Below are 27,639 nucleotides of genomic sequence, written 5' to 3'. Positions count from 1 at the left end.
CATTTTCTTTATGGAGCACAAAAACAAGAACTGGTATGTTATAGGACAGCCATACTAAGATACGCCTTAGTCACATGGTTAATATTCTTTACACAGACTGGCAAGGAAACATACTAATGAACAATATAGGAAGGCCTATAGTGCTTTCTTTAAGACCTTTATAGGGATGCCCTACAATCAGCTACAAAATATAGCAGTGAAATGAACATGCAATGTAACACCTGAGTCATGACAGAATTGTGACACAGTTCCCATAGCTTTCACTAAGAAAACATTTACTACAAAAGTAATCCCAAAGGTTTTCACAGAACTGCTAAAATTATTTCTGTAGTTTAAAAGGGAGGTCCTTTTTACTGTATTAATAGTGAAATTAATTTGTGGATTCCCAAGTACTCTTTCATTGTTCACAGAGCTGAACTCTTTGCACTCTCACAGTGCCTGGACAAGCATGCTGACCTGTTCTCCCCACACAGCTCATGTTGCTCTGCAAATCGCCGCTCTCCACAATGACTTCAACGCCGTACTCCCTGCCCGGGATGAGGCCCACATCACGGATGAGGTACTCGGTGGCGTCCCTCTCGAGGGTGGTGTTGAGCACCAGGGCTGAGCGGTTCCACAGGAGCAGGTGGTACCTCTCCCAGTCTCCCGCAGGGGGCACCCAGGTCACCCGCAGAGACCGCAGCCAGTCGCCAGCACCCGCCTGCAACTCCAAAACTTTCTGGGGAACTGGAGAAAGGGAAGGCAAAAAAGCAGTTCTGAAGTGGGTTATTTCTAATGAGATGTAAATGTACTGGCAAAACCTGTCTCGCAGCTCAGCTATGGTACATGTGCTTGGACCAGCTAGAGCAATGTGAGTTATCTTGTTGGAAAGGTTGGCTTTACTTTTAAAGACAATATTTTCTCTACCCCACACAAACCACTCACTTATTTTCCTGCTGGTTTCTGACATCAGAAATGGGCAACCCCTGTTAGGGCAGACAAAATCTCCCCTGTACACTTCTCGGATGCATCTTGCAGGTTCCCTGTTGTTCCCTGCACTTCAGCTCACTTACAAACTGTCAGTGTTTCACCGCTAAGGTTGAAACTTCAATCTCTATCAGCCCAATTCTGGCATCAGCAGCAGAAATGCAAAGTCTAAAGACCTCTTTCACAGAAACAGCTTCTTCCACCTTGTATCCCCTAATTCCTCCCAGCTGTATAAGGGATCAAGGTTAAGACAGTGGTCCATTAAAGCATCCCCTCTAGTCCTGTCCTGTACTTCAGGGATCCTGAATTTACATGTCTTACCTTACCCTGTACTCCTGCAGGTCACACTGGACCACTGAAGCTTTTCTGATTTTCATGGAATAATTAAATATTAGCCAGATCAAGCAGACACTAGAAGACAGATGCAGACCCTTAGGAGAGAATACCTCTAAGCTTCATATTAAGATACTCAGAGATCAGCATTGGAGCCTTGAGAACATCCATAAGTATTAACTGTACACTACAAGGCTAGCATCATGTTCTTATGCTTTATGTAGCTTAGTTAATATTTAATTGCTCATTATCTAGTACAGGACTAAAACCTCTCTACCAGCATCACAAATTACTCACTGCTTTCACTTCCCATGGGCATAGCTGGATATCAGACCTAGAACTCCCATATGCCAGTGAATATGGGAAATGTGTTTCAACTTCTGAGTGAGTGGAGAAAAGCACACAGTGTATTGTTAGGAAGCACAGATGAACTTACATCATAACAGATAAAATTCTGCCTCATCAGGCTGGCTGGACATTATTACACCTTAATGGCACAAAGTTTCAGTCTCTGAGATGTCCCTATTTCTTACCACAACATTTCTTGTCTGCTTCTGCTGCTGTAGGCACCCTCTCAATACACAGCAATGTGTATTATGTTCTTGGACACCTGGCCTTCTCTGTGAGTTACAGAGGGACCCTAAGAGTCTAATCGCTTCAGCATCTGTAGACCTGACAATCTGGACTTACAAATTTATCTTCACTATGCAGAGCTTCTGCTGAAGTGACTGTTTTCAAAGTTCTTGATGTCTGTGCTAAAGGAAGGAATTGCATATGATCAGCATCCTTGGAAACAGGACTTCTAATCCCCAGCTTTGAAAGCACTGGGTCTAGGTCACAAAGTTGGGGATTAGTGGTGTTGTGTGAGGGCCTGAAGTTCTCCCTTTAGATTGAAATGGTAGTCTTAAAGGACTTTATTGATGGGCTAAAGAAACAAAACAGACATGCATATAAACCAGTCCAGCTTTGTACTTTCTGGATATGAAAGATTTCTAAGGCTCTTCCAGCCTGCACTGAGAACGGGGAATCAGCTAGGTAAGTCAAGGATGAGACTTTCACGAGATGTTGAGTTGCAGACAATAAATATTTTCTAAAATAAATACTCCACTCTCTTACACACACATTTTCCACCTTTTGGATCTGAGTCTACTAGAAATTTATGTATGCATTCTTCACTGAGTTAGACATTTTTTACTATCTAGCTTTTGCTCAGGCTAGGCTGGTATGGAAAAGATGCCACACCTCTAGGGCCAATAATGCTGTGGGAGACTTACGTAGTATTTTTCAGGTTCAGAACTCTTACAAAAGATACCTTAAAGAAAATTATTACTTCTGAAAGAAGATAAAAAACCAGCAACCCTGCTGACACATGCTTTTGTTAATCCATGCTGTTTATAAGAAAGACATCTGAGATGTAATCTTTTCTGGCTTGTAGATTTGTGTCTGGAAGAAGGAATACGACTAGACCTTGCAAAATTACTTTAAAAACTGTTAATAATTTGACTACATGCACACTTCCCCATAGTGTAACTCAGTTTCTGTAGTATGCTGAGCTGAATTCAAGACAACAAAATTGGTCAGAAGTGCAGTAGTATGCAACAGCTTTGTAACAGACTCATTCAACCATAAGGTCCAACAAAAATTCACGACTGTTGCCTGCTCATAAAAACATGCTGGAGCTGCTTTTGGCTGTCAGATTAACTGTTGCCAGAGAGTCAGCAGGGGGTATTCCTGAAACAGTATTGTGCTCTTAATCTCATTTTGCCTGGAATACAAATAATTTTGTCTCTTACAATGATTTGCTACAAGGCCAGTGTAGGCAAAAATAGCATTAGTTACAATGTTCTTACTGAAGCAGAAGACTTACACGTCCTGCCAGTTGCCATCCGATCAGTGAACAGCGCACCACTGATTGTGCGGGCAGTAACCTGATAAAGACGTCCTGGAGTCAGCTTGTCAAACTGCGTCTCTGTGACTGGTGGCTGCACTGTTTTGACTTCTTTAACTGATCCAAGATGAGACAGAGTGATATTATAGAAATCGAGGTTTCCTAAAGGTCTTCTCCACTTCACTTTTAAAGTATCTAAGCTGCCATCGTTAGTCACCATCAAATCTAAGACTTCAGCTGGGGCTAAAAAAAGAAAATAAGAAAGAGCATAAAATACATCTACCACCAAACATATAAGACCTGCTACCTCCCAAAGTGCCATAGTTTTGATTTTGAACAGTCATATAGATAGAGTATGAATGATTTTGCCTGAACAGCAAAAGAGAAAAGTCTGGTCAAGTGAACCCTGCCCTGTGTAAGGTATTGCACTTCTGAGAGTGACATGTCTTACGATGCCCACTCCTTTTTCATGGAACAGAAAATCTTTTAGCTGTGTCTGCACTCACACCTATCATTTTGACCATAAACCAGATCACACACATGCTCCTAAGAAAAAGAGATGCCTGCATACATTCTGGTAAACATTACAGCATTACTGCTGCTATGCCTGATTTACACCAGTGTAAAAGGGATTTTATTCAAATTTTCCACAAATGTTCCAAAAGAAAAGCATAGCCACCTCCAGTATCTTAATTTCTCAGGTCTGGGGCACAGAAGGTACTGAAATGTAGGACCATGATGCAAGCTATATGGAATGTTTTTATGCTCTATGAATAGCTGTGAGATTTAAAATTTTTTCACTCCACAACAGAAAGAAATAAAAATTTCTAAAGAAACAAAATGAAATCAGCATTTTCCCCAAACAGCCCAGACAACAGCACTCATCTGTGAATCCTAGACATGACAATATTTCCACTTAATATTACATTATGTTTACATGAAAAGATTTCTGTAGAAGAAATTGCATTCCCAGAAATTAAGGAGAGTGAAGGCATGACCTTTTTTTGCCTACATAAGTGTTTAAAACGTTGCACTCCAGTAGAATGTCATCTTATCATTATCTCTATAACCACAGAACTCCAGCTTGAAAAACATTCCTGAAAAAAATATAATTTCTGAAACTCTAGTTCTGTGAATCAATATTTTTTTGTGAAAAGAAAAAATCCCAACGATTCACAAAAACCCATATCAAACCAACCAACTAGGCAATCAAAAACCCCAAACAATCCAAACCACCATTTAATTTTAAAGTTCTTAACCTACTTTACAATTTTTTTCCACTTCCCTTTCACACTTTTTCTACTTTCATTTTAGCCTCTAAGTTTGTTGCTGTGGTAACTTAGGGAATCAAATAAGCTTATGGGGTCTGTAACTTGGAATACCAATCACTTATTAGTCTGAAATATGTCCTATAGTACTATTAGGTTATGGCCTTAGCTTCTCGCTTTGTTGTGATGAATTCTGAAATCGTACCTGTCCTGACTGTTTGAGAACTGCTGCTCTCCAATCCTGCAGCGTGGGTTATGATAGAGAGGTTATACAGGTGGCCTGCTCTAAGTCCTGAAAAAGTGTAGGAGGTCAGAGAACCTTCCTGGTGAATCTCATGAACTGGTACATGATTATCCAGTAGCAGCAGCCTGTAATGATCCACATGACCAGAGCCAGAAGACCATGAAACGTGGATAGTGTCTGTCTTGACACTGAGCTGAGTATTTTTCACAGGAGATGGCACTGTTGGTATAAAAAACCCACATGTTTAAGGCCTAATGGTTATCTCCATGATTTCAGCAATTTTGAATAGATTTACTCTTGTAATATGTTGGTTTTCTTTAGGGTTACTGAAAACCCAACCCCAAATACACAATAAAAATGAGACTCTATTCTTAGCAAACAATTCTTTATGTCAGTCAGAGATTCATATTTTGTTTCTACTTATAATCAATACACACTTATATATATATATAAAAATAGCCATACAGAAGAATTACATCCATTTGCTAATTTCAAAATGCAGAAGTAAGGGGTTTTACTTAGATGAACTACAGGAAAAGAAGTCCTACCAGTGGATCCACTTATATGAAGTTCTGGGGTAGTCTTATTTCCAGCAACAGCACTGAGGACAACATTGTATTTATTCCCAGGAATGAGACTGGAAAATGTATATTTTGTTTTTGAAGTTCTTCCTGGTATGGAGACTTCTTGTATCTTTTTATTATCACGATCAAATAATACCAGGTTATACATGTCCACCTTTCCCGGGGAAGGATCCCATTGAACCTGCAAGCTTGTGAGTGTAGTCTTCTCCTTATTAATTTCCAAACGAGATGGCGGCAAGGGATCTACAGTTAGGAAAAAAACCCAGAAAACATAAACCATTTCTTGCTTTGGGATTGTCTGAAATTTTACACAGCAGCACAAAAAATCTTCCAAAACTCTCTATTTATCATCATACTGCCAATACTTTTCAAAAACTTTTTCTTTCTATTTACAAACACTGCATTGAAGCCAGTCTACAAGACAGTCTTGCAGAATCCAGAAATATTACTTTTATATATTTGTACACACTCACTCACACAGACATACACATAGCAAAACACTTCCACTGTGGATGTATATTGCAAGCTTGGAAATTTGCTGATAGTAACACTGTAACAACTTTAATAAGAAACAGCAAACATGTAAACCCAGCAAATTATACTCAGTGCCTCAGTTTAAGGTACCTTTTTAGATGGCAGCAACAGCTTTCACTTCCTTGCACTCACCCTGAACACCTTATCAGTTATGGGCATGAACATTTACACAATTTTAAGGGCAATGATATTTTGTTTTAGTATTAGCTTCAATGACTTCAAATAGATTCTGATAGAATATGCTCTGTTGTAGTACTGTTCATATAAATTAAAAAAAATCCAAACACTACATTGGATATATCTTAAGGAACTAATATTGGGATTACTTCTCTGAAATGCTCAACATTCATTATGTTGTTTATTAAGAAACTCTCCAGCAAAACCACCTGTGAAATAAGATACACTCTAAAGGAAAAGCAAACTGACCAAACCTAAAGAGTCTAGTTCCTTTTATTCTCCAGATGTATTTCATCATTCACAAGACCTCATGCAAACTACACAATATGTATGACATGTTGATGTACTAAGGTATTGACATTTATGTCTTCCAAAAAGGTTCAGCTTATTAGGAAGGTATCATGAAACAACCCAAAGCAGTGAAATCAAGCCTTCATAAGCTGGGTCACTAAAGTTTCCCAACAATTTAGGAATAAATTTGCCTACTAGAAGAGTACCCTCTGTGCTGCTCTTTCCTAGCATCAGACCAGGAGTCTAAGGTGCATCCAGGCTGAGAACTGTGCTCTCTGTATGAACAGCACCTCAAACACAGAAGAACAAGACTTTTTTTCCCAATGCAGTCATTGCTGCTTGGTTCCCTGAACAAAGGAGACAAAACAGTATCAATTACGTAATTAAGAAATGCAATGTAAAGGCTGAAAGGATGAAGCTGAACCTACCCCCCACCTACAAATACATAAGTAGGAGGGCCTTAGGAGCCTTAAGCTGCTTTTTCTTCAAATTCTGGGTGGTGTTTAATCACTTCCTACAAAGCTCTGCTGAGAACAGAGTAGTGCCAAGTTTTGGTGGTATACTTTGTCAATCAAATACATTAGGAATGCCAAGGAAGCACCTCCTTCCTTGGAAACATTCAAAAACTGACTGCACATGGTCCTGGGCAACCAGATCCAGGTGGTCCTGCTTGAGCCAGATAAACCCCAGAGGTCCCCTCCAACCTCAACCTTTCTGTGACTCTGTGAAATACTGTGTCCTTTTGACCCCCTGTCTCTGCTTAAATTCAAATTCTTCCTTTGGACCACAGAGATGTTAGTGCTCTACAGAAAAAGATGAAAATTAAACAAATTCATTTACAAAATCAATCAGCAAAATTAACTATCTTTTCTTGACCGCTTTCTTAAAGGCCAAACTAAGTCTGCTTAAATCTGAAAAAGAAAAAAGTAATATTAAAAATCAATCCAAAGACCAAGCACAGCAAAATTCTGGCCAAATAGTTAAAACTTCACCCAGTTACAGCAACTGAAATGGGAAGTTTTAATGAAAACTGTCAGGAAATCTTAACAATAGGCTTGACTACCAGCTCCACCTATAATATGTACTAAGCCACTAAAGACTATTATGTTGGCAAAAGTGAATAGTGGGGGAGTAATCTTGTTCCTTGAAGGCAATTGTTCTAATTTGAAAGGTCAGACTTTGGAAGTCAGAAATAAATTCCAGCACTATATATGGTCAGATGCACACCCAGCTGAAAAAGTTTTAATTTGACTGACATTGAGAGAACAGTCATGATAACTGTCAAGAAGTTTAAACCTCTTTCGACTAAGTTAGGACAAGGTCAACTGTTCTTTAGCCCTGTAAAAGTAATTACCATTGTCATCTGGATTATTTGCCAAATTTGACAAAAGAAGATATATGCATTTTTAGAACCACTTATACTGTCCTGGGTAATCTGTCTTCTAAGGTGCATGAGCAAAGAAGAAAGTTGCATGCCTAGAAGGTGAAGTTCAGAAATTCAGACTTTATCTAATCTATCTGGTCCAGAAAACAAAACACTCAGTGCTTTGTACATCCGCTAGAACAAAGGAACAATGAGACTGGGAAGTGCCTGGGCTGAAAGAGCCCTGGATGGAAACAAACACTTAAAAACCATTTACATTGTTATACAAGTCTCTGTTGGCAATGATACAACACTGATATATCACAGAAATAAAATATTTTCATCAAGATATTTTTATACCATTTGAAACTACATGAATTTATGTCCCCTGGTCTACAAAGGCATCTTCCAGAAGACTTAATGGTCTTTGAATTATATTGCAACCCCATTTTCACTTTTGGGGAGAGGCTATGCTTTGTGTGCACAGCTGCTGCAGATCCAGTTTACAGATATGGCTATGTCAAACTGCAGTGACATGACTCCCAGATACAGCCTGTAAGCACAGAAACACACCTGCCTTATGCAGGAGAAACAAAAAAACAACTGGCAGATACAAGCCCACGACTTAATAACCGGGAATTCCTTCCAGTCTTGGTCATCTTCCTACCATATTATCCATTTTTTTCCTAGCTTTCCCTCTTCACAAAACAGTAACCTACTTCAAAAGGACCTTTCTGAAGGTTAAGTAAAGAGGGTTGATTTCATTGTCTTTACTAAGTACAAATATCCATTTCTTTGGGATGATACGCAACTCAGAGAATCTTCAAAACATGGTTATTTATCTTCTTCTTGTACTCTGCCTTTGAAATGATGATCATAACTATTACATGATTACAGATGATAGGATTATACAGCCTATAGTTAGAGGCATGTCACATGTTGTTGCTACAGATAGCTAATAAATCAAATTTGTCCCAAACAATTTGAAATTTACAGGAATGAACACATGGCCAGGGTATGCTTCTGGCATTCAGAGTTACATATTACAATGAAAAAACACTCTAACAGTCTGTGTCTTAGAAGATAAAATTCTATCTCCTTTTCATTCAAATATTTAATAGATTTTCTAACAAAAATTTATTTACCTGTTAGTTCTCTCAGTACAGGAGGCCTGGGTTAGGCAGTAAAATAATATAGCACTGCGATATTTTTCTAGACAATGATTTTGAAAATGGCATTTATAAATCCATTTTAGAAGATGCAGCTAAAAGTGGGGCAATTGCCAAACTGTTTTTCATAGCTCTCTAAACCAGCATCTTAAATCTGAATTTCAATTCAGAATTGAAATTTATAAATTTCACTGTAATTTAGGATCTATTCATATACTACTATTTTTAACTAGACCTAGTCATTAACTGAAATACAGTTATACTGGTGCATAGACATTTGGAGATTTGAGAACTTAAAATGTATCTTACTTGAAACCATCAAAGACAAAATAATACCATCTTTTGCCATCCATCAATTCTTAATCACAGCAATAGTTTTACTGAGAAAACAAAGAATATAACAGGAAAGGACTGACAGGTACATATCCCAGTTTTACAATGTCAGCAGCATGATGACTAGTTATATGGTTTTATGTGCTGTTTCATGTATATATATTTATTTAGAAAAACTCTAACCAATTACAAATATATTAATATGAAGCAAATATGCAGCCTTGTGCCTACTAACATCTGTAATCTCAGTTTTGCAGTGGAAAATTTATCTGTAGCTCAGAGCTGATAAATGGTGCTATTAGCTTTTTCTTTCTTTCTTTCCTATTTTACTAAAATAGCACAGATGTCCCCACTGTGTGTGTTTCCGTGTCTATGTATACGTGGCTTATGAGGTGCATATGTGACTGTATTTTCCATCATTTTGGATGGAAAACGCTTCTGCTCTACAGGATTAAATACTTGCTGTTCAAAATTGACAACCCACAGATGAAAACTTTTGAGTGAAGACAGTCACCTTAGAGGACTAGTGTGGATTCTTGTACCACTATTTCATGCATTATTAGACTTTAGATCTATGTACCCACAAGTGAAATAGAAGCTGCTTCTCTATGAAAAGATTCACAAGGGTGAATCTGGTGTTATTTGAGAGTTTATGGAATCTTGGTGCTGCACAATTATTCTACCGGACTATCAAACTCGCAAACAGAGATGTTAATGATGTTAATGTGACATTACATATACTCAAAAGGCCAATATGGTCCTCTCCAAGCTTTTACATTGCCACTGCAACTGTGCATGCATTGTTCATTCCTTTCACCATGAGTCCGTAGTCAGAAAACATCATACTCAAAATTTTGACAAATGTTTTGGATTTTATGTGCTTAGCTCATCAAGTACTTTGTATCAAAGAAAGTTGATGAAAACTAAGCTCAGAACTGGCACACAAAAATTTTTACAGGATTGAATATGAGCAAAAAGCTATTTTCTGAACTAGGTATATAAACAAACTTGCAGCTTTCTCGAACCTTCTCATGTGCATTTACTGTATCAAGATGATACAGATGTTCAAACATCATTTTGCAAAAATAAAACACAGGAGATGGGATTCCTTTCACTTCAACCAACTACACTTCAGCTTCCTGGTCTAACCTAGCTTCCTTTGAAAGTCAGTGGAGAAAGCACCTTCAATGGACAGCTTAGCCCATCTTCCTTAGAAAAAGAGCTCAGGAAGGGAACCTCACTGAGTACCAAGGTCAGACATTGTGGTTTTAGATAGCCCATGATAGCTCAGTTCCACTAGCATTGAAATTGGTGGAAATTTTGTTTATAATATGGCTGGAAAGACTGCTTATACTTCCATGTTCCATGTTCACAGGACAATTTCCAGGAACACATATCTATGGACACTCAGACTCAGTAGATAGTAAAATAAAACTACTGTCATCAAGTTACAAAGGAACAGGTGAGAAAGAGCTTCCATGAAACTGGTTTGAAATGCTGCCCCTGGTGGAAACATAAGAGGAATAATCCTCCCTCATTCTGCATTGAAAAGCTTAGTATGGACAATACTAATTGTGTATTTTGAACACCATCAAGCAATTCAACTCAAGGAAAGCAAGTAACCGCAAAGCAGTATGAGTAGCTCTCTGCAGGAAACATTCATGGCTCCTCTATTCTCATTTCATGCTTTTGACTGATCTCTGCTATTCAAAATCCAAATGTAAACATCACTTCAACGATGGTATACCAATTTTAAGTATTTCAACTTAAGATTTAATAAGACTTTTCACTTTGATGCCAGCTACATAATGACTCTAATAATCAGCTGCTTCCAATCACTTTCATTTTACAGCCTGGAAAAATCTATTTAGTGATAAAAAGTCATAAATGGCATATAAAAGCTTCTGTGTTAATGGTTATGCATTAATCAAAACGTGCTGTAAAGTGGTGTCTTCTCTACTTCTATGCAAGTGTTCAATAATAGAACTTCACAGAAATGACGGTGATTTACACTTGTCTCTGAGATAATGGTTATCTATCATTTCAATTTTCACATTGCAAGTCATCAATATCAATATTAAAAGCAATCAGCATGATGAACAACAAATTTAAATAACCGTCTACCTAGAAACTATTATTCATTTTTATCAACTGACATGACTTGTACTTAGTGTATAACTATGACAACAGACTTGTCAATAGATCTTTTTAAACTTGAGTTACCACAGCAAATCAATGGAGATTATTTAGTACTTATTTATAGTATTTATTTGTATGGTTAATGCAGGAAAAGGCTCTGAGAGAAAGCAGCACCTCTGAATAGGTAACTGTGAATTATTTGGATGCTATAACTCAATACTAATATTAGGTATCACTCTAAAATGAACACCTTAGGAGCAAATCAGAGAGGCATCTAATGATGGACTTTATTTAAGACATCTCTGTCTGGGGTCTGGAACTACTACCTTTAAGAGCCTGAACAATATTACATTCTATCGTCTTCAAAAAAGCACAAATACAGGTAGAAAGAGGCCGGTTGTGCCACTGCAGCTGTTGCCATTCAGTGTTGTCCATTGCTTCACTGCTGAATTGTTCACATGTCCACCCAAACACTAATGCAGAAAGGGCACTCTCCTTGGCAGCCCTCTGTCAGGCTGCTGGACCGTTTTTACAGCCAGTCATGGATGTGTCAGTGTAAGTGCTCTGCACACAGCTGTATTATCATAACACCTCACTGGTGATATCCACGGAAAACATATAAGAAGGAAGTTTCAGCCTTACTTTCTGACTTTTAGACTCTGGTTAGACAGAATAAAAGTATGGAAATGGGCTGAAACAGTACGTTATCCTTAAAGAAGATTCACCTGCTATGAAATAGACTGTATTTTAAACACAGTAAACTGTCAATTGAGGAACTATGAGAACAATATATTTGCATGAGCACAAAGGACGTTACGGGGTACTGCTACAAAAACCAGTTTTCTATCTTAATATCCTCACAGCACCTTCTTCTTTCAAGCTTGCTGGGTTAACCGTCGGCAGTAGTTCTGGCAGTGGGTAAAAGAGAACTCAAGCGCAGGGCTGCTCTGTTCAGCAAACACAGTCCGCTTGCAGTAGCTGTAAATGCATCGCTTTTCTCCTCTTGGAGAGCCGGCCGAAGCAAGGAGAGGAAAAGGAAAAGCCCGGCGTCCCTCCCCGCGCACCTGCCGCGCCCGCGCCCGTACCTGTCTGCAGGGAGATGTTGAGAGCCTCGCCGCCGGCGAGCGGCTCGATGCGCAGCTGGTACCAGGTCCCGGCCTCCAGGCCCCGCAGGGTGCAGCCGTAGGTGCCGTTGCCCGCGGGGGCGGGCTGGCAGCCGGCCGCCTGCCCGTCCTCGGAGCGCCCGCTCAGGCTGAAGTTGCAGGCGCGGCCCGCGGCGTCCCAGCGCAGCCCAACGCTCTGCCCGGCGACGCTCCGCTCCGTCAGGTTGGCGCTGCATCCCGCCTCCTGCCCCGGCGCGGCCTGCGGAGAGCGGAGACAGCTCTGAGAGAGCCGCCGGCACCCCCGGGCTCAGCCCTCAGCCCCGTGCCCGCGCCGCTGCGGGGCGAACCGGCTGTCCCCCAGGCCCGCCAGCGACCTGCGAGGGGCGACCCTGCACCGCCCCTCCTCCCGGCCGCTCACCTTGGTCAGGGCCAGCGCCGTCCACAGGGCGAATCCCGCTCCATAGCTCAGCATCGCCGACAGTTTTTAACCCCAAAAACCCTCGCGGGGAGGGGAAAAAGGGAAGGGACGGCAGGGTTGGGGGACCCGAAGAAGCGAAGTGGCGGCGGCGGGGCCCGGGGGACCCCGCTCCCCGCCGGGCTCCGAGCCCTGTGCCGGGCCGCCCGCCTGCTGCATGCGCTCGGGGCTGCCCCGGCCGCCGAGCCGCCTCCCTGACACCGGCGAGGGGTGGGGGGGCTGCCCGCCCGCGGCTGAGGAGGAGCGGAGGAGGCGGGGGAGGCGGCCGCAGCTTCCCACGCTGCCATTCTGACCCTGGCTGACTCTCCCGGAGCCCTTCCCGCCGACTTCCGCAATCAAGGGGCGATTTCCTCGCGTCTCGCTGCGGGGGGCGAAGCGCGGCGACTCGGGACCTGCCGCCCACCGGGCAGGCGAAGGGCCCCGGGGTGCCGCCCCTCTCTCCTTAAAGATCCCACCTTCCTCCCGGCTACTCTCCCGGCCAACTTCCCTCCCTTCCTCGCTGCTTCCCCCTCATGTCGTTTTTTCCCCTGTGTCTTGTCTTCCCAAGCGTTCCCGCCGGCGGACGGGGCCCTTCGGCAGTGCCGCTGTTACGGGGTCGCACTCTTGCCTCACGCTGGCTGCACCTCACTTGGCGCTGCCTTGCCTTGTCTCAAGGTTGCATCGCCTCACAGTGGCTTCTTGCCTCTGCCCCACCTCGCAGCCGCCTTGTCTCATGCGGTCTTGCCTCATTCCCACCTTGCCTCTTGCCTGCCTTGCCTCCTGTGGCTCCTTCTCCTCCTGCCTGCCGCTCTTCTCGGCCACCTCTCCTCATGCTTGCTTCATTCCATGGCCACCTCACCTCGCCTGCCTGCTCTCCTCACACCTGCCACCCTGAACAGCCATCCCACCTCCCGGTCCACCCTCCTCTTGGCCTCAGCTATCAGTAACCTACCCCTCCAGCTCCTGCGTCCCAAACTCTGATGTTTCTAAGGGGTAACCATAGACCGCCAAGGCCTCCATTCTGTCCCTGGCCGTGTGGCACTGCAACCAGAGGCCTGGCATCCAGGAGAGTCCAGCAGAGCCCAACACTGAGCTCCTGCCTGCAAGAGCAGAGGCTGTCTGTCAGCAGCCAAGTCATCTCCATTTTCCCTTTCGACTTGTGTCCTCGAAACAATTCTTTCCCACATCCCCTGCATAACTCCCAAGCTAAAATTATACATGCCATGGAAAGCATGAAAGTCTCCCTGTTTTCAGACTGCACCAATAATACTGTGTGCAACTCTGAGTTGGCTACTGCCAAAATGAAAACTTTCCATTTCTGTCATGCATACTAGTTTCCTTCTTGTTTAAATTTCAGACTCTGAAAACTCACATGTGTATACGTGGGGAGACAGGGAAGAATTAAGAATTGTCGACAGAAGTACTTTGCCCCTTCAGGTATTCAAATACACAATAGCAGCCATGGAGTGAATTCGAGGGTTCACAAAAGAGAAGGAAATGGACATTTACTTTCTTTGATGGGAATGGCATTTTTCTGCATCTTTCTGTACTGCATTGTGTGTGTGTGATTTTAACTTTTAAAAGCAATACCTCACGCAAATTCAACACAGTCTCTATCACTTTTGTCCTCTTTGAGGGAGAAAAAGGTTCTAGGTTTACAAACAGTCTGCCTTTTAGGGAAGCTGGTGCTCTAGTATTTTTCTAGGCACCAGCCTATTAAACAAGATAGAAATATCTGAAAAACCTCAGCTCTCCTTCTTCTGTTCTGAAATCAAATGTCTGAGCACTCAAGCTCAGAGCACCTACAGAAAATCTGAGCACCTGCACCTACAGAAAACGTCATCTGCCCCAGTGGAGCTCTTTGCCTGGTCCTAGGGACATGGAGCTAAAAGTGATGTGCTGTAGTTTGTAAAGCTGAGGATAGTTAATAACTTTATGATCACTGCCTTAAGTGACAATATACATCTGTGTTGGTTGTTATGCCATTCTCAAGCCCATCACAGAAGAAGATCTCCCTTGCAGGAGTTGTTTTACATACTTCAGACAGAAGGAGGAACCAAACCCCAGACGAGCTAGCACAGGGTTAATCATACCATTGATGGGAAACACAGGGTGTGTTTCTTAGACCTTAACTGGGACTAAAATGACATGTGTCTTGTAATCATTTAAGCAGAGAGTTTTACAGTTCTTTAGGTGATTGTGCTTTTTAGGCTCAACAGCATAAACCACATCAACACTTCTCCAGCACTGGAGAAGTGCAAATCTGAAGGTTTATTGGGATGTTTGGATTACCTCAAAACCCTCTCTGAAAATTAAAACATTCAGGGTAACCTTCCTTTTCCTGAAAAGGAGCTCACATTATTCTAAGGATTTTTGGAAACATCCATGACCTGAACTTGCAGGGAAGATATAATTTGGATATCTAGATGTAAGTTGTTTAAGTAGATGTAATAAGTGAAAGGAAAAAGAAGCATAATCAACACTGCAAACAAAAAATTCTGGAAAAGAAGTGGAACCTACTACAAGTAAAACTTAAAGACTTTAAAGACTTTTGGAAATAAATTCCTGTTTGTCTCTTCTAGCTAGCATAAGATAATTTGTGGAGGAAAATTATATTACTGCCTCTCAGAAGCGCTCATGATTCAGAAGTTCCTACTTTATTACTCTTATTCTTGCTATCATAAAATCTTTACTTTTTTGTATTAGTAGGAAAGTGCTGGTTTATTACAGGTTTTGAGGCTTCCTTCTGTATGTTATCCAACAAAAGTTGCTACAGGGGTAAGGTTTGACACAGATGCCAGTGCCAGCACTGGAGTAAAACATGCGGGGTCCATCATTCACTGGTGGCAATATATTTATATAGAATAGCCAACATAATGCATGTAATTATTTCCAGAGTGGTATTGAATAAACGGGCTTTTAGTAAATCAGCACTCACACAGCCTTTAACACTTACTGACCTGTGTGGCAAGCCAAGAAACTAATTAAACTGAAAAAAGAACTGGAAGTGAGTTTTGGGAGTTGCCGGACATGTCTCTAATAGCAGGCTCCAAGGTCCCTTTCAGACACTTTCCCAAGGTTTCCTGACTTTTTTTTTTTTAACACCAACCTCTCTGTCTCTCTAATCAAGAGGAAATGGGCTTTGCACAGCTTTTGTCATGGATTCAAAGTGCAAGCTGCAGTTTTACTTGAAATCCAAGGCAGGTTTAAACCAAACATTTTGTTCAATTGAAATGTCACTCTAGTCCCCCCCCAAATGGGTGTGTGCATAGCCAAATAACAACATGGCTTTACTTCTGCAAAGAAGAGGCCCTAGCCTGGGCAAATGTAGTTCATAGAAAGTTTTGTCTTCCTCACAATAGTCAGCACTTAGTCTATGTGTTTTCAAAGTATTGTGTTAAATCCAGTTAATCCTTTAAACATCCCTGAAGTTTGACAAAAAATGTTATTAACTCCATTCTAAAGACTAGGAAACAGAGATGGAGGCCAAAGATTTTGTGTGTCTAAATTGTTATATCTAGATTCAAATGTCCAGAGCCAATTGAAGGTTACAAGAGAAAGCTATTATTGATTTTTCTTTTTTTCATAGATATGCTTAGACAGTTTATCATCAGAATTCCGGTTTGGCAGTTTTGACCTAAGAGGCTTGCTCAGTGCAAATTATGTGATTCAGGAGGTGAAGTGGGGTAGAAACACACGAGGCAGTAGTTTGTTCTGTTAAAATGGTGCCATTTCTCTTGCTTTGGCAGGATTATGTAGTAGTAGTAGAGTAGTGCTGGAGGCAGCTTGGGTAATACCTGATTTTATAGGACATTTCCATTTGGAAGGAACAAGTATTCTTTACAGGAGGTATGCAAATGGATGAGGACTTGAGGAAATAAGATCAGCCTGCATGCACCAAGCCAGAAAGATCATATTTAAAAATATGCATTCAGTTGTGGAATGGGGTGCAGTACATCCATCCTTAGCTCAGTCCCTTCCTCTCATCAGCATCAGAACAGCAGTGTCGGGATCCATAGATCATCAAGTTTATGGACCTTGACACTCTGTCCTTCCCAAACATAAAACACATTTCTTAGTCTTATCCGCTTCAACACACAGTAGTAACTGAAACACGTTTTCCTACCCCAGTACATTGAGTGTAGTGTGGTCTCCTGGAAGAGAAACCGCAGGGAATTTAGGGATTTTCAGTTCTAAACCACTATGTGATAATAGTGATACAGTGACCAATAATGCCCTGCATGCTTTATTTCTAACTGCCCATACACTTAATGCCAGTGGTGATTTCAGATTTGCTCTCAGACTACTGAACTGAGTCTTGGAGAAAAGGGAGACTGGAAATAGATTTGGAGAAAATGGCCTGCCATGTGCTCCTTCTACAGCTGGGATTGGCAGCCCCATTCACCTTCTCTGCCTGGGCAGTTTGTGGTTGGACACAGAAGAGACCAAGACCTTGACCACAGCCAAGGCCAGGGTTCCTTTTGAGGCCAGTTAAAGCATTTGGATTTCTCTTGCTTTGATCTGTAAACAATGCATGTAATTATCTGTAAATAAGGTCATTGCATGCTGTAATTCCTAGCATGTAATTGGAGCTGGACCCTCACATCATGCAACAAACAATACCAGAGCCAGAGTCACTGAGAGCAGATACCCAGGCTCCTGTGAGTCCTGCCACATCTAGGAGCTTTTCATTGCTTCTCACATATCCTTTGAATTTTTCACGATGCAACATGTGCACTGGGATTGGGCTGTATAAAAGAGGCAGAATTTTTCTGCAGCTATGTTTCTGGCAAAGGGCACTGTCAGAATGAACATCAAAACAAAGCATCCCACCAAAAAAAGAACAAAGCTTAGTCCTGAAGCTAGTTTTTTTCAGGTTTTGGTTTGCTGTTTTTTTAAGCCCACAAAACATCCACTTGTAATAGCTATCAGGCTCCACAGAGTGGAGCAGGCTTAATAAAAATCAGCAATTCTGTCTTACCTCTTCTGTAGTGCTAGAGTATTGAAGAGTGGTTGTTGGAATCCAGACTTTCTCTGTCACTGCAGATTTCAAGTCAAAGTAGAGGTTTTCAATGGGATTTTTACTGAAGTGTTCAGTCACATTTCGGATTAACATCTCGGTGCTACTCTTCAACACATTTTCAGGCCTAGAAGTAACAGCATTTGAAGAGGGGGATGTAGTTCTTGTACTCCACACTGAAGTGTCTGCATCTTGGAGATCTAAGACAAATAAAGGAAAATAATTAAAATTAGCTCTACATTTTTATAAACAATTCATTAGATTCAACAAACGTGACTGATACAACTTCAAAGTAGTTTAAGTACACCTGTCAGTTCTATAGGTTTTTTTGTTCTCAGTGCAAACCTGTTTTTGCATCAGTACCGAAGCCTGCAAAACACAACCAGAAAAAAAAATTATGTCCCTGAACACTCATACCATTCATTTTAAATGTAGTCTGTCAGTGATTCTGAAGGGAAGGGAAAGGTTGTACTCTGTCATTAAGGGCACTGTTTTTCATTTGCAACTTTTCCACTTGCTTGTATCTATCAAATGAAAAGAGGGGAGTTAGCCCTCTCCCCTCCTTTCTATGTGCATGGACCAAATTCTCATCTGCCTTTTGTTGGTGTAAGTTTAAAACATGGCTTTGTTCAGTATAATTTTTCAAGATGATTTTTTAAGAAAAGTTTTTTTCTCAATATATGTGATCAAGATAAGTTCCTTGTGCCCACATGAACATTTCTCTTGCTTTGTAAAATCAGTCCTGTGCAGACCCCATGCTAGTCCCTGACTTCTGCCTCCCCAAGGTTCACCTAATGATCTATCACTTAACTAAAGTATCTGTAAATATGACAGTGGATTCGCTTTTTTAGTCACGTATGCTTCAGAGAAAGCCAAATTTGCAATTAGAGCTCAGGAAAGATTTTACTACACATTTTTCCTCCACATTTTCATGGTTCTTCCTCCCCACTGGTATGTATTTAATATCCTTTCTTTGTGGCAGTGAGGGCAGAGTTCAAGCTGTGGCGGCCTCTACATCTGGAAGCATCACGTTTCAGCTAAACTATTGGAATTACTCACTGGTCCCTTCTCACAAAAAGCTGCCCTGCCATTGCTGTAACACAGCTAGTGTGTATTGGCTCGATGCCCAAGACACTTTGTCTGTCCTTGAACTGGGGTCTCCAGCATGACAGAACGTTGTTTTGCTGCTGAGCCACTGGGCTGGTTGCCATTTATAACAATTTTAGCTCACAAATTCTTTAAAAACAAAGTAGTGACTGGGTTAAATTGCAGCAGAAGCTTTCAAATGCAATTACTTGGTGTGCAATTATGATGTGTTAGCAGGGCAATGTGTGATTACCTCTTACCCAAAGGAGCAGTGGGTGAGCTTCCACAAAATCAACATTATCAGGTTTCTTTGTATATGTGTAAACATATACATTAACATGTTAATGTAAAAAAAATTGAAGCACTCTGATTTGCACAGAAAAGTGAGATTGTAAACCCTAGTAGAATACATTTCCATGCAAGCGTTTGCTGTGCTTGACAGCACAGTGCGTTCACCTGGTACATGGTTCTGGAACTTTTTGAAAAGTAGTGGTTTACTGGAAAGGGTTGGTATCCAGAGTAGATGTTTTCCTTCCTTTTATCTAACTGCATTTCTCTGGAAATAAAACAGAAAACTTCCAATTCTCCATTAAATTACAAAAAAGTTGATCAAATATTTTTCCAAATCAAGGCAGTGAAAACAATACTACAGATCTAATTCTTCTCTCTTACGCTTGGGCAAAGGTTTCATTGAAACCTCAGGTCTTGTCCAACTCTACATGATCATCTTCATGCTGCTGCAGGACCCCCTGAAGAGAGCCTGAGGTGCACAGTCTGCTATGGTCCCATGTCACATACCTTCATGGTTCCCACCTTGTGCTCAAGCTGTCATCATCTGCTGCAACAAACCCATTAGCTGACACAAGTCCAGACTTAGTCTAGATTCCATGTCAGTCATTGTTCCTAGAGATCTCCTATTAGTTGGGGGTCTCTGAAAGTCTGTGGTAGGCAAGTAGAAATCCTAGCCCCAAGGATTTGGAAAGAGCTCTATGCCTCTCAGATATCTCTGCGTTCAGCAGGAAGTAGAACTCACTAATAGAAAGACAGCAAAAAAAGGGGTATATCTACAGTCAGCAAATGCTGACTGGAAAAAAGGCCATACAGTTTGGTTCCTAAATATATATTTACACACCCGGTGTGAAAACACACGAAAAAAATCTTAGCTTAATTTGCAGACAAATAGCAGTGATTCCAGCAGGAAGGCATTTGCATTCCAGTGCAATTATGCTTTAGGAAAGCTGCTCCTCCACAGAAAGGAAGCTGGTGTTGCCAGTGAAATTTATGGGACTCAGAGGCCAGGGAATAACTGGCATTCTTGGTGCAGGAGCTGAGGGGAGAGCTCGACTGTCCTAAAAACAAAACACTTGGTCCTCAGAAAAGTTCCACCATCCCACAGAGGTCCCATGAACAAGTATTTTGTCACTGCATGACCCAACCTTTCTTGTTAATCTTCGGGCTATTCTGGGTTTCCAGCTAAAGCATCTTCCCCAGAAAATACTGGTTACATACAGTCTGTTACCTGTAACCTATGGGTAGGAGTGACTTGTGTGTAGCACTATGCCATAGTGGAACTTCAGATATTTGTACCAGTATTTTCCATATATCCTACATATGGGGTTCATATCTGTTACCCACTTTAAGAAAGTCAAATCCATGTTTATATTCTAAGTAAAACCAGTATTTTGATCCTAGCATAAGGATCCTCATAGCCTTTCTTCAGGGGCAGACACTTAAAAAAGAAAACTGCATATTATAAGGCTGATGTAGCAGATTTCTACAAAACCTGAGTTCCAAATTTTTTAACCAGAAAAAAATCTCCTCTCTGGACATTAGTGAAGTACCCAGAAATGTCAACAGTGGTATTTTAAAGATGTATTTAGCATTGTTCTAGCAGACTCTTTGGAAATCAGTCAGAAAACTGTTCTTGGGAAAAGAACAGCAGCCCTGACACTGATATTGATCACTAGTGGCTGCATGATATGCAGTGCATGAACATAATACTGTAATAATCAGTAGCACACCCAGGAGAAATGATGATGTTCTGACTAAGTGCATATTTCATCCACGGGGTGTACTGCAAACCATGTCCATGTGCACAGCAGCAGGCTGCTCACAAGGAAGGGACTTCCATACGTATGCATGTATGAATAGCAAAAGTGGTTAGTTGGCAAGAACTGAGAACCCTACAGTGGTGCTTTCAGCCCTTGCTGAGCTGGCACAGTGCAGCTTTCTGAAATAGCTCACATTGTACTGATCTGCCTACTCTTTTAGAGCAGTTTCAAAAAACTGAGGCTGAACTGCTAGTGAAACATAAGTGAATTAGATATTTAGTGTTAAGGATACAAAATACTCCATAAGACTGCATCTAACTCACTGCAAGCCTTGAAACAAGAAGGAGTTGCTTTAAGATCTCTTTATGTGCAGGACAAAATGAATTATCTTTTTAGCTAACTACTTGTAAATAAAAAAAACCCATAATTCAGATTTCTGTTGTATGTAGGAGTATTGACAAAAGAACAAAATACAGTAAAGGCCTTTCTTTCCCATTCAATGTGACTTTTAACACCTGCAAAATCCGTGCTGCTTGAAAGTTTTTACCTGCTTTATTTGAATGTTGTAGAAGTTAGTATCTCATTTGTATCTTATGACAGAGAGGTTGAATCTCCAAACTCCAGTCTAACGCTGAGCTGCTCTTTTATTTGCTTGTTTTTGAAATGCTGAAGTAGCCACTGAAAGGTTTTTTCATCATCAGTGGTAGCAGAACATCCATATAACTATGATGATAACACCATTGCTGTACCAGTCCTATTTCTGATGCTATGGCTAGTTTCAGCTCACCTGAAGTGGATTTTTGGTCAGTGGATGGAAATCTAGACTCCATTAATTCCATGGATTACACACCTACTGAAGAGAGCTCAGATCCTCAGGAATTACATAGACGCCTAGGTCTTGGTTCAGTTGCCTAAACCTAGTGGAGCTGAACTGCCCTAGGGCATCTGAGGCATCTGCCCAGGGCTCTCATAACACTTATGGGAGACCTATGTCTTTCTGGGCTGGCAGCCAGAGACCAGGTGGAATATCATGGAGCACCTCAAATGACAAAAAGCACCTTGTTGGGATAAGGGAAATAATCCCTTCCTTCAGACACCTACATTTAGACCCCTAGAAGTTCACACCCACTCCAGCTTCTGCATGAAGGTCTACACAAAATAAAGGGAGAGAATGTAATAATGAAAAATACCAGTATAGTTGTTTGGAATTGATGTCTTTGTTAGCATTAGCAGAAGATGAAATCATAAAGCAGGTCTTGCTTGATTGCTCTGGGAAGCTGTGCCTTTTGTTCCATTTTTTCCCTATGAAAGTAGCTGAGCTGGTTTTGTTCTATATTCTTTGTGCTGTGGCTCATTAAGACTTTGAAAATTTACGAAATCCAAAGACCTAGGCTACACTGCAGATTTCTCCCTTTATTTTTAGAAAATCTAAACCCACATTTATCTTTGAGCTTCTATCAGTATGCTACTGGATTGTGTACAAGGTCTTGTAATTATGTCCAAGGATCTGGCACTGATGCCTCTTTGTCCAGGTGGAGCTCAGAAAAAGTGGTCAGCCATGTATTTCTTTGATCCAAGAAAGTAGATTCAAGTAATTTTTGATATTCCATGGCTTCATATAGCTGTTAGCAAACTCTTATACTTACAAAACCCTATAAAATAACTCGGAGAGACTGAAATGAATTCCAGTGACTGTATTTTAGGAAAAATATTTTGGGTCAACTAAAAGGTCGATTGAAAATATTCTTTATCACTATTCTAATTTATCCTGAAGAAATCTGTAAAAGTTACACAAAAAATTACAACCAGTTAGTGAACTTAGGGATAGATTATTGCAGTATCTACAAACGCTAAAGTTGTGGAATGCTTAAAGCCTAAAGATATTTAATTTACATTATTTGAAGAATAGGTTAGAGTTACTGCCTTTTCTCTGCTTCTGCCACTTTTCTTTGGTGCTTTTTCACTTTCCCAAGAGTCCCAAGAAGATGCATGTATCTTCCCTTCCCATGTTCCACAGTTGCTACTGCTGTTCTAGTGGTTTAGAGCATGCTTGGAGCGTGCACTGCTCTGGTCTCCTCTGTGCTCCATCTCAGCCACGAACGGATCAGCAGTGGGATGCGAACTTAATTAGCTGAAGTTTTGATTATGAAGCACCTAAACTGAAAGGAGGATAAGGGGAAGAGAGAAGCTCATGTGAAAGAAATGATCCCAGAGAAGAACCAAGGGTAGAAAAAGGGAAAGGAACAGCATGAGCATCAGATAGCACATCAGACTTCAGCTCATACCTGGTATCTGGTATTTTGTCTATTTCAGGCTGGAAACCAACTAGAGATAGAAAGGTGTTCTAGTTCTTATTTGAATTCCTTGTCCAACATGTTTTATATCTTTGTAGATCCCACTATGGTTCTTCAGTGCTTGGCACACAACTGTAAGTAAATCCTCCACAAAATCAGCTACTCTGTATCCACAGCTTTAGGGTTGTCTCTACCATGTATGATATGATAGAAGAGAAATGCAATGAAGAGCATCATATTACAAAACAGTTCATGTCACCTTCTGCCTCCAAACTACTCTACAGCCTGTGTGACAGTCTCCAGAGCTCAGTGCATAACTGCAGCATACAGCTTGGCCTTGTTTCTCTTCATTTGAAGTAATTCTCTGCTTAGTGAATAATTTTTGGTCAGCAGTGGTTTTGAGGTTTGCTGGTAATATTCAAGGTGCCACATGGCATTGCATCTGTTCTTAATTGGATATTTTATTGAAATTAACCTACCCAGAACAAAAGAAGCTTGTAAGAATTGCTTATGCAGCTCAGAGTGACATCAGTGTTAGCATGACAGCATTAATGGTGGACATTTGTTCCACAAGTGTTATTTACATGCAACAGTCTTTGTTCTTTTCAGTCGTCCTTCCTTCTACCTCTTCACCTGCCCCATCTTTTCCTCTTGCCTGTTTCCATTCCTGTTCCTTCTCCTGGTTTCTGAGCTTAGAGAAGTTTTGAACCCAGCAGTGGGCTGGTGAAAAGAAGGCTTTAGCATTGCAGAGATTTTTTCTCTCTCTGCCCAGAAAGGCCTCATGAGTTTGGTGGGTGAGGAAGTCTCACTTTCTCAAGGGATACTGATACGTTATGATCATTCTGCATGTTAGCTGTTGCAGCTGGAGGCCAATTCAAACATGAGTTTGTGTGAGAAGGATTGTTTGCTCCTAGATTTGGAATTACCTCTGAGTGAGCAGAGATGGGTTGCATTCCCAAATTGATCTAGGTTTCTATAAACAGTCATTTAGGTCAGGACTGTTACAAAACATGTAAATTCAAACACATCTCAGATGGCTGATTTGAAATCCAAATCCAAGACTTTCCCCAGGCTCAGAAAAATCATTGACATTTGAGTAAGGTCCAGAATAAAAGGTAGTTGCAGTTACTGGGTTTGGACCTTGTAACAACTCTATCTGGGCTGATGTTTGGGATGCAATTCAGTGAGCTAGTCCTATGCTAAAATATAACTATTTTTATGAGTACTATGAAAACAGAGGGTAAATTATAGTAAAATGTGGTCTTAGTCAGGAGTAGAAAAAGTTACAGCCATTTCAGCTCCAAAGATTTTGCTAAATTTTTACCATCTTAGCTAAATATAGACCAAAAATGTTATTTTAGACCAATCCACTTCTACCTGTACAGAAAGCAGATAGATGTTCTTGGAAGACTAATTTTACACATTCACCATTGAAAATTTTGACATGCATATGGATGCCATGACCAGAATTGCCAGCATTAGATATTGTTCTCACAGAACTTACTACTATTTGAAAAATTAATCTCTTTGCACTACTTTCACTTGATGAGCTTCTTATATGTCTAAAATTCTAGTTAAGTATTGAGGATTATAATGTTTTGTTGATTTTGCAGCAGAGCTTCCCACAGCTGTCAAAAATAAGCGATGCTCTTAGAAAGGATTTACAGGCCTCTCTATGGAGAGAATTTCAGGAAAATCAAGGTACATTAATTTGAGAACTGAGCACAGTAAATGAGAAGGTGCTTTAATCTCCCATGACAATTGTCTTAGTGCTTATTGGTCTTAAATTGCTTCTGCTCTAATGAAGATAAAGAAAAGTGTGTAAGGTTACTTTGTTAGGCCACGCTCCATCCAGCTATCTAAAGGAAGTAACACTGCCTGTGTACCTCATCTGAACTGTTCATAATGTCTTTGAATATGCAACCCATATGCACCCCACAGGACTTCAAATGATTTTGCCTTTTTAATCTCTAACATATATGGGAGGGCTGGGACGGCATCACTTTTCCATTCCTGATTCTGCAAGCTATCCCTTCATACCTCCACTCAGGTGAGTAGTCTTGGTTCTCTGAACAGGGTTCTGTAAGTGCAAATTTGCTGAAAAAAATGGTACCCTGCCTTACAATAACTAGGAGTTTAGAAAGAATGAGGATTTGATTTAAACACTTTGAAAACCTGGCCATATGCAACAGTTTTGGGTCACAAAACATTTTTTAAACCCGGTAAAGACAAGAATTAACAGTAAAAAGATGTCTGTAGGTTGTTCTTCTTTACTATGAAGAACTGCGTAATAGTGCACAAGAATAACATTAACGGGATTGCCAGGAAGGATTGACAATGGGATATTGAGGAAAGCATTATCAAGCAGTATCCAAACCACTGTACCTTCCATTTTGCCGTGGATATGGAAATCCACAACTACACAGATATACTGCTATGTGTCTGTAGGTATGTGCAGACCTTTGCATTTCAAGGTACTGTTCCAAGGATTTCTGAGACTTTTGGTTCAGTTTGTTATTCTGAGGATTTTGAGTGTTCTCATGTGTGTGGCATCTAAGAGCAAAGTTACACTGAGTAAACATGTAAATGTGTAAGCCATGACTGTTCTAATCATGCATTAAGGTTAATCAGATAAATAACTGTCCATGTGTGTTTGATTTTCAGAGGTCTTCTTGCTCTTGACAGATTGAATGTAGATTTGTATGATAAAATGAATAGGGAGAAGAACTTCTTTGCAACCACATTTTAGAAAAGAACTAAGAATCAATACCCATAGCTGAGAAATGGAAAAAGGAAATGACACAGTAACAGTGAGCTGAGATGACATATAAGCACATTGATCCAAAGATTGGGAGCAGAAAAAAGGAGAGATATCTTAAAAATATAAAGTGGCTTAAAAACTCCACCAATTGTGAGAAAGACAGCACTCATCTCAGCTGTTCTTCAATAGTTCTCAAAATGCTTTTCAACTGTAAATGTAAATGTAAAGAGTGTAAAAAACATTCTTCTGTATGAATAAAATATCATAACTTTTCACATTTGAGTTAGCATAACAGAGACATTTTTGTTACCAAAATTCCCAGGATATTTTCTTGAAGGAATAACTCACCTTGCTTTGAGCACAGATTTACATAAACAGGTTTTCCCGTCTCACTGGCTTTTAGCTGCATCCATGTATGAAGGTATTTTTTACTCCGCTTGGCCATTACCTTCTGACCTTGTTTAGTGAGGAAAAGAGAGCTGTTGGCCACCTTCAGGAGCCCATCCTCGTGGCAATTCCACCTGACTGCCTGGGAACAATTGACGGTGATGCTGCGAGACGACAGAGCAGAGCGCGTAGAGATGCTCAGGCACTGGGCAGACCTCACATGGAGGAGCCTGTCATCTGCCATCCACTGCCACTTCTGGTTCAGGTTGGTCATATTGCACTTTTCCATAATGACTCCTTTTTTTTCTGAAAGACACTGCTGTTTCTGGACATGGATAATCAGAAACCCTTCTGGAAAAGGAAAATTCCAGGAAAATATGATAGATTACACATTTTCTTGACAAAAAGAAAATTCTCAATGATTTAAAATACATCAGCAAATAAATCTTTCTTCCCACTTTCTGTGTGTTGAACTTTTCATGAAACTTCCCTGAAATTACCAAATTAAAAAAAAAAACCCTCTAAACACAACGCCCACGTGATGCATGTGCTGGTAATGTAAATAATGAAAATGCAAAACCCCAAGTTATTGTAGCAAGGTTATTTTGACCTTCATTACATTTTTCTTATTTTTATTATACAAAAACAAGAAAAAATTAAACTGGATATAAAAGAAATCCAAGAACTATTAACTTCAAACGTGAGTTCCTCATTTCCCCTGCTGGAAAGCATACACAGATTTACATGAGTTCTCAGTCTCTGTTTCAGTTTTACAACACAGACTTTTAAAAATATAATTTACTGTCTAAAAGTTGTTTTAGTAAAATTCATAATGTTTCTGAGGGAAACATATAGAAGGGTAGTCACAAACTGATGTGTCTCTCAGTGCCTGTGTTACAGGAATAGAGGTTCTTTACTGATAGGAAGTATATCTGTTTTACTGGATTTATTCCAATGTCTCTAGCTGTTAGCTTTGTGACCATTCCAGTTCACGTAAGATTAGCTCTCTGTGTCACCACACTTAAAGATCAACACCAACTACTCAAATGAAGAAAATTACACTGCATTAATCCAAACCCCAGGAAGATATCAATGAAAAATGCATATTCGTTACAGAACACAGAACTGGTTATTCAAATGCAGCCTCCCTGCCATATCATTTTTAGGTTGTTCTTTGTTTTTAGTTCTCAGTTA

General features: G+C 40.6%; 1 protein-coding gene across 4 annotated transcripts in view; it reads right to left on the bottom strand.

Moving 5' to 3' along the window:
- Window positions 1–27,639, bottom strand: part of PTPRB (protein tyrosine phosphatase receptor type B) — a 63,040-nt gene that overhangs the window by 34,822 nt on the left and 579 nt on the right. For 3 of the 4 annotated variants that reach the window (XM_063396472.1, XM_063396470.1, XM_063396471.1), the window contains exons 2-8: window positions 26,407–26,796; window positions 17,828–18,066; window positions 12,375–12,651; window positions 5,248–5,526; window positions 4,661–4,918; window positions 3,167–3,430; window positions 457–726 (exon numbers count right to left, since the gene is read on the bottom strand). In XM_063396472.1, the coding sequence (XP_063252542.1) occupies window positions 457–726; window positions 3,167–3,430; window positions 4,661–4,918; window positions 5,248–5,526; window positions 12,375–12,651; window positions 17,828–18,066; window positions 26,407–26,796 (1,977 nt within the window). Of the gene's footprint in view, window positions 1–456; window positions 727–3,166; window positions 3,431–4,660; window positions 4,919–5,247; window positions 5,527–12,374; window positions 12,652–12,810; window positions 13,668–17,827; window positions 18,067–26,406; window positions 26,797–27,639 lie in introns of those variants that run through there. The other variant, XM_063396473.1, reaches the window with a different exon arrangement.

Source organism: Prinia subflava, chromosome 4 (genome assembly GCF_021018805.1).
Source record: "Prinia subflava isolate CZ2003 ecotype Zambia chromosome 4, Cam_Psub_1.2, whole genome shotgun sequence".
Taxonomy (NCBI): domain Eukaryota; kingdom Metazoa; phylum Chordata; class Aves; order Passeriformes; family Cisticolidae; genus Prinia; species Prinia subflava.
The sequence above is the reverse complement of the archived record's forward strand: the minus strand, read 5'-3'. Positions and strand labels throughout refer to the sequence as shown.